The sequence below is a fragment of the Ursus maritimus genome, unplaced genomic scaffold (assembly GCF_017311325.1).
Source record: "Ursus maritimus isolate PB19 unplaced genomic scaffold, ASM1731132v1 scaffold_17, whole genome shotgun sequence".
NCBI lineage: Eukaryota > Metazoa > Chordata > Mammalia > Carnivora > Ursidae > Ursus > Ursus maritimus.
In genome coordinates, this window is record NW_024424119.1 from 59,011,018 (window position 1) to 59,018,682 (window position 7,665).

A 7,665-nucleotide genomic window follows, 5' to 3' on the forward strand; every position below is an offset into this window, starting at 1 on the left:
CCCCCATTCCCTGTCCCAGGTCCTGTCCTCTCATCCCCCATTCCGTCCATTCCCTGTCCCCGTGTCCATCCTGTCCCCCATCCAGTCCCTGTCCGTCCTCTGTCCCCTGTCCTGTCCCCCATCCCCCCCAGAGCTCAAGCTCCTGACAGCTCTCCGGCTGCCCCCACAGACGCACCCATGGTCAGCGGGAGTTCGCAAAGTGAAAAAGACTATTTACAACCGTCCTAGTGACAGGAGCGCACAGACACGTCTCAGCTTGTAGACAAACCGACAGGAAGGATCTCCACGACAATGGCCAAGTTTGTTCATGTTGTTTACATCTCCAGAGGCAAACTTACCTCTAAATGATTTGGGTTTTACAAATAATGTGTTAAAATCATTAAATGGTAAAAAATCCATCACTGAAGCCTGGGGGACCGGGACCCTGTGCCAGGACCCTTGGTAAAACAGCTTCAAGGAAATGAAATCTGGAATTTGGCCTTAAAGGTTCTGGGGGCCACTGGGCATTGCCGTGTCACCAGGGCCTTGGGTTCTAGCATCTGCTTCCTTCAGCAGTAGGCCCTGCAGCTGCTGGACCACGGGACACAGAGGATGAAGGGCTCCTTGAAAGGTCCCCTGGGGACTTGGCTCCCAAGGCGAGGCTACCCCACACCCCTCCCCTGCAGAGCTCTGCCCTCCGTGCCCGGGCGCAGACAGCTGGGGACGGCCCACGGTCACTGAGCGATCTCCTGCCACCAGATTCACAAACAAAGGCACTGCCTTTGCCACCATCCCGTCCCCACCCCCACCCGAGGCAGCCTGACAGCAGGGTTCTTTGCAGGGCAGCAAACCCACAAACCCTCCTCTTCCCTTCCTCTTGCTGGACTCTGCACGTGGAGTGAAAGCTGCCTGCAGAGCACGGAGGTGGGAGGTGACAGGGGGTTGTCCCTTTGGCTCTGAGCCGCTTCGGTGCCAAGGAGATGCTCTCTGTTTCAGCAGAAACAACCAAGCAGCTAAAAAGCATAACACAAATGAATCTCTGAGAACCAGACTGGCTTCAAGGCGCGGCCAGGGTGAGGTGCGCTGGGGGCCGCGCTGCAGCTCCGCGGGGCCAAGGCTGGCCACGTGAAATTGCCTGGTGGCCTCCCAGGGCGCGGAAGGGCCCGGTTGTTCTCAGGAACCCAAGCCAGGCTTGCAGAACGCGACATGCATCTAGAAACTCAGGATGAAGGCAGGCGGGAAAAATTCTGTTCGTTTGGCCTGGACTCCCACTTGTTTTTTTAGACCTAGAAGAGTAAAAATAGAGACATCTTTTTGCTGTCGGATCTATAAAGGCGTCCGGGGAGTGTGCCAGGATGGCAGGCGGTCCCACAGCAAACACCAGTTTGTCCTCCACAGGAAGACCGTCTAGCAGACGGGAACCTGGAGCCCAAGCCGCCAATGGACGTGAAACTGGGTCTGACATGTTTATAAAATCCCTGATCTTAATCATTAAAGCTGTGGGTGGCACGGTGGGGCTGTTTTTCCAAAGGCGCTTCTGTGGTCCTGCTCGGTTCTACACGGACGGGCGGTGATGTCTGACTTTCCATCGCTTGGACCGCACCCGGAAGAAAAAGTACATCACCATCAGAAACAAGGAAGAGGCCACGTACAGCACGACGCAGAGGCTCATGTCCAGGCTGGAGAAGCCCATCCCGAGAAAGGGCACGGCCGCCTCCACCTCCCTGCGGCCCTCAGCCCCGCTTGGGCTCTGGAGTCTCCCATCCAGGCCGAGCTGCGACCCGTCTGACAGGCGGGGTCCGGGAGGTAGCGCGCGGGGTGGACGGAGACTCTCGGCACGCTGGTCTCCCCGAGGCTTCTCTGGGGAAGCGAGGCCTCGTGTCTCCCTGGTCCGCTGCATACGTGTCCACGAGGTTGTCGCCGCCGTAGTGCCGCTTCAGGAACAGAAGCACCTGGTCCTCGTTCCAGCTGTGCAGGCCCTTTATCTCCTCATGGCAGGCCGGGCAGAGGTCCGGGGTGGGCCACGGAACCTTCGGAAACTTGGGGTCCTCACTCAGATGGCCTGGGATGGGGAGGGAGAGCAACAGTGGAGGGGTCTCTGGTGCCCTGACCGCCGCATGCCCTGCGATGCCTCCCCTGTCCACCCACCTGCACTGTGGCCTCCCAGCCATTGCTCCTGCATGGATGCCCGTCCCCCAAGCACCCCACAGAAATGTCGTTTCTTCTCCAGCACCTCTGGTAGGGCCCCGTGGCCACAGCAAGGGAAGGGTCCCCACTCTGTGCCATCCACCTGGCCAGACCCCGCTCCAACCTGCAGCTACTCTGCCTCCCTGTGACTCCCTGCCTCTGCTTGTCCTCTCCCCACTTAACGTGCATCTGAGGTCCACAGCCACATAAACCCCAGGAGCACCTGCCCCTGGACACTGGCTATCCAGACAATTCCACAGCACTCTGGGCTTGCAGGCCCCTCCTAGACCCCCAAATCTCACCAGGACCTCTAAAAATGATCCTGGGAGTGAGACCCGCCACGGGAACCCGTGCAAAGCCAGCCCCCCGTCCTGCTCCCAGAGGCGGTGCCAGCGGGCCAGGGCTGCCCGCACATGCTAACCACACTGCACAGTGTCCACCGGACACGGCGCTCGGCCGGCACGACCGCTCCTCGCAAGAACCCCGACCCCCTCAGTGCTCCGACAGCCGCACGGCGGGCCAGCACTGGACGCGCCAGCAGCTCCTCACGCCCGGACTCAGATTCAGAGCGCCCACATGTTTAAGGCTGCGCTCCTTCCTGCCAGCAGCCGTTCACAAGGCGGTTCAGTCACCAGCCCTGCCGGCCAGCCACAGAGGCCATGACCGGTACCTCTCCTGTCCCCGTGTCTGTGCGTTCACTCCTCTGGTCAATACACACTGATCGAGCACCAGCCTGGGGAGCGCCCAGCCGCCCACTCCGGGCAGCCTGACCTGCTCACTTCCCGCTTCTCCTCCACCCGTGGGAGCGACGCCCCACCCGACCCCCAGCTCTGGCTCTCTGCCATGCAGACATGAGGACCACACGGGTTCCGGGCACAGGAAGTGCGCCACACCACGCTCCTTGGCTCCCAGAGTCCCCCGACCCGACTTGGGGTGACCCACCACCCTAAAAGTGCTTCTGTGAGTAGACATGGACAAAATCACGCTGTCTGACGGGTCTGAGACAGTGGAGAGGCTCTCCTCCGGCCCGCGGGCACCACCCACCAGGGTCTGCGCCTGGCGAGACGCAGATGTGCCCACACGGAGACCAAGGAGGAGCTGCCGGGGCCTGGTGTCACATGCCCTAGACACAGTGAGGCCCAGGGCAGGTCTCCGCGGCCTCCAGGGAGTCTGGGCCTCAATCCAGAGGCTGGAGGTGGGACTGGGGAACTGAAGGAGGGACACAAAGCCTCGAGCTGCTGGAAGCCCCTCTCTGCTGCAGCTAAGCTCGTGGGGGGCATCTGGGGGCTCCTGGGCCGGGACCCCCCAGCGGAGTCTCGTCCGGCTGTGCCGGAGCCGAGAGCCGCCGGGATAGCCCCGCAGGCCGGGGCGCGGTGGGGGCCGGGGCCACACACCCGGAGGTGGAGGGTCTTGGAACTAGGGCCGCGGGGGAGACGGGGCCACGGAGGAACCCCTGGCAAGCAAAGGTGCCGTGGCCCCGTGAGCTGAGCCGCAGCAGCCCTGAGGGCAAAGGAAAACCAATTTTCTTTAGTGCTTCGGTTGTAGTATGTTTCGTAATACAGTGGATTAAATAAAAACCAGTGGTTTAGTGGTTTTTTTCTACTCATCTCTATTAAGATTTATCTGTCAGCAGAATTATTTTTAAGCCTAATTTCAATCTGCCGGTGATTTAGGAGCAGTTTGCATTCATTCTGAGGCGACACACGTGCTCTGCTTAGTGTCTGAACCAAACTACTTCGCGGGGTTGGGCTTGCTGAGAGCGGATCGCAGCGCCGCACACTCCTTACTGGAGACGCAGTCTGTCCCAGTCCTCTGCCGTCAAGTGTCCACGGGGACCCGGCGGCTCCCCGAGGGGAAGAGTCTGCAAAGGCGGGACGCTGGCGGCCTGGAGTGGCTGCGGGCTTGGCAATGCTCCCGGCAGCCACCCAGAGGCCTCCCTCCGACTGGCCCCGTCTACACGGCCTCGCTCCCACTGCGCTGGCCCCTCTGCACCCAGGCCTGGCCGCCCCAGGGTGGCTTCTGCTCACCTGCCAGACGGCTGTTGACTAAGTTGTGTTTCTTCCAAAGCCAGAGAATTGCTTGGTCTGCGGTTTTCACAGAATCCATGGATTCTTTAGCCATTTCCTCAAAATGCTCGCTGCACTCCTTACAGCCAAAGAAGGTGTGGACGTACCTCCTGATGGTCTGGAGCACCGCCTGGGGGTCAGCCTCCAAACCTGCGGACGGGCGGGGGACAGACCGCGTCGGCCCTGCGGGAGCGTGTCCAAGTCCCCGGGGTTCAGGCTGGTGTCGGGAGCCAGGAACAGGTCAGGTGCCTGACCCCGGGACACGTGGGACAGCCCCGCTTGTCTGCAGGGAAAGACACAGGGAGAAAGCAGCAGCTCCCAGATGCTCCCTGCACCCAGAAGGGGCGGCACCATGTCCCCTGGAGAGCAGACCCACCGCCCGTGTCCGGGCGTAGCACCCACTCCAGGGTGTGCACAAATACCCAGGAAAACCAGCCAGAGACAGCGAGACACCAGGGCTCCTTCCAGGGAACGAGAGGGCAGCAGGCCAGCCACGACTGGCCTCCTCTAACAGGCTAACCCTCTCCGCGGGCGGCAACTCCAGCATCGGCCAGCCATGTGGACCGTGTGCCTCGTGTGTGAGCACCGGTACCGCCAGGACGTGCCGTCTGCGGAAAGACACCGAATGCGGAACACGATCATCCGAGGAAACGGCCTCCAACAGCAGAAGGGAGCAGCCACCATCTAAAATGAGGACCCCTGAGAACAGCAAAGGGGGGGTGGGCATGCGGCTGGTGCCAGCAGCTCCCCTCAGACAGCTAATGCGGGGGATTGAGCCAACAAGCGGGAGACCGTGAGATTAAAGCAGATTAAATGTCAGCATTAAAAGAAACGCAGCAAAATAATTGGAAAAAAAAAAAAGACGTGCTTTTGTGACTGAATCCGTCTTAATCAAGAGCACGCCCTCGCGGGTGATCTCTTTCTTCGCCGCCAGCTGTGGTTCCGCCCCTGGAGGGCCAGGGCCCAGCATCTGTTGTTGACCTTGGCGGGCCTCACCGGGTCGGCAGAAGCCCCAGCTGAGCGGACAGCCACCGTCTCCTCCGCGCCGTGCGTCTCTGAGGGCGGCTGGGGTCTCCGAGGGCGGCTGGGGTCTCCGAGGGCAGCAGGCGGCGCGGGTCCACATGCACGCAGTGAGGACGTGCTCTGACTGGCCCTCCCGAGGCTCGGCTCCCTGCTCTCCTCTCCCCTCCGCCAGCTGCCACGCATCCCTGCGTAATCCTCCTTTTCTCCCCACCAAACTGCTGCAGCCCGGCCACCCTAATCTTTAGAGTGGACAAGAACCATAAACCCTACCTGTGGGGGATTAGAGGACGTGGCGGCTTTTTAGTCGATGGGGTTTAAAGAGGCACTAAGGAGAGGAAAAACCTTCCAAGACCTAATCCGGTGGTGCCCATCTGACCCAGTTCTCTGGGCATGAGATGCGCTCCTCGGATATGCTCTAGCCTGCGCCTCGGAGATCTTCCCAACGGCGTGCCCTGCTGTGTGGCTGTCGTCCTGCCCACTGCCATGAGCCCCTGCAGAGAGGAGTGTGCCCCCTGCCGTCCCCCACAAGGTCCCTGAGACGTGGACATCCACTTCACCCTGAGGAGAGCCGGCATGTGCCCCCTGCAGCGTGACTTTGCTGATTCCCCCAGCGCCAGGCAGACGCTGTCCCCACCACGGATCCGGGCCAAGACACAACATGCCCTGTGCTGGGTCCTTCCCGAGTGTGGGGCCATGGGGAGCTGGGATTGCCCCACAGACGCCCCACATCCTGAGTCTCTGACCATCGCCCAGCAGGGTCGCCCACACTGAATCCTGAGCACGTAAAACTCTGGTTCTTTCAAGCCCCAGCGTTTGGTTTGGTTTGTTACGAAGCAAGAGGTCCTGCAGATTTCAGAGTCTTACTGGAAAGGGTTTTGGGAGTGTGGGAGTCCTCGCCCTACTCAGCAGAATAATCCCTGCGGCTCCCAGTTGAAGTGGCAACTAACAGGCCGGCGATCGGGGTGCCAGGGGGCTCAGTCACTGAAGCCTCTGCCCTCGGCTCAGGTCACGACCCTGGGGTCCTGGGATCGAGTCCCACATCGGGCTCCCTGCTCAGTGGGGAGTCTGCTTCTCCCTCTGCCTGCCGCACCCCTGCTTGTGCTCTCTCTATGTATCAAATAAATAAAATCTTAAAAAAAGACAAATTAAAAAAAATAACAGGTTGGCGAGCTACCAGAGGCCAGCCTCACAGGAAAAACACACATACAGCGGAGTCCGAAGCAGGTAAACAAGCAGCGTGGTTTTGGCTGCTTGTGTAGGACACACGACATGATGGTTCTGGTTTAGTGACTTCCTTTTTTTTTTTTTTTTTTTTTTTAAAGATTTTATTTATTTATTTGACAGAGATAGAGACAGCCAGAGAGAGAGGGAACACAAGCTGGGGGAGTGGGAGAGGAAGAAGCAGGCTCATAGCAGAAGAGCCTGATGTGGGGCTCGATCCCATAACGCCGGGATCACGCCCTGAGCTGAAGGCAGATGCTTAACCACTGAGCCACCCAGGCGCCCCTGGTTTAGTGACTTCCTGATAACTAAAAGCCAACTTTATCTTGTGCAGACGGCCTCCGCAACGGCCCAGGCTCGCAGCTCCCGCACGCTCAGCTGGCTCGGGCCCTCCCCCAGCAGGCCGGGCTGGCCGCACACCGCTAACTGGGGCCACAGTGGAAGTGACCGGCACCCTGTCACCAGCTGGCCCATGAAGCCAGCTGCCACACGGTGAGGCACTGATAGAGCCACTGGCCGACAGCCAGCCCCAAACCCTGCCACCACCCCACAAGCAAGCAGGGGAGGGGGCTCTTCCCAGTGAGACCTCCGACGAGACCCCAGCCTCGGCCGACACTGGGCCTGCAGGCTCGTGAGAGACCAGCAGCCAGGGACCTGTTGCAGCCCCACCTGAGTCCCTGGCCCACAGACACTCGGAGAGAAAGCTAAGCTGTAGGGTCATTTGTTTTGCAACGACAGGTAACAGACATCTCTGAATACACTTCACTCGTGCTCATGCTTTTGACAGAAAGAGGAATTCCTGGCCAGTGTGCCCTCGTTCTGTGACTTAGTCCCCGCAGGGCAGCCACGCACAGGCTGGTGAGCTCCGAAGTAGGAAAGATGCTCGGCCCTCCCCGGCCTGGCCCCCGGGGCCGCCCTGGTGACACGTCCCCTCCCACACTGCTGCTCATGACACCTGGCAGGCCCGAGCACGGTGAACGTGGGGGTGGGCTCGGCGTGCCCTGGGCCCGTGCAGGGACAGTTTACCTGTGCCGTCCAGCGCCTCTGGATGGGTCCCGGCTTCAACAGTCAAAGTGTGGAACAATTTCCAGAGAGAACATGTGTAACCCCTGAACTCTGGCCGGCTTCCTTGACATCCAACCCACTTTATATGATTAACAAGGAATATTCCAGAAATCTGGGGGGGGGG

At 60.2% G+C, this 7,665-nt stretch overlaps 1 protein-coding gene across 1 annotated transcript in view; it reads right to left on the bottom strand.

Moving 5' to 3' along the window:
• Positions 1-290: 290 nt before the first annotated feature.
• The window catches only part of QSOX2 (quiescin sulfhydryl oxidase 2), a 33,077-nt gene continuing 25,702 nt past the window's right edge, over positions 291-7,665 (bottom strand). The window contains 4 exon segments of the mRNA XM_040632187.1: positions 291-1,859; positions 1,861-2,041; positions 4,194-4,382; positions 7,503-7,653. Of these exon segments, the coding sequence (XP_040488121.1) occupies positions 1,535-1,859; positions 1,861-2,041; positions 4,194-4,382; positions 7,503-7,653 (846 nt within the window). The 3' untranslated portion in view covers positions 291-1,534.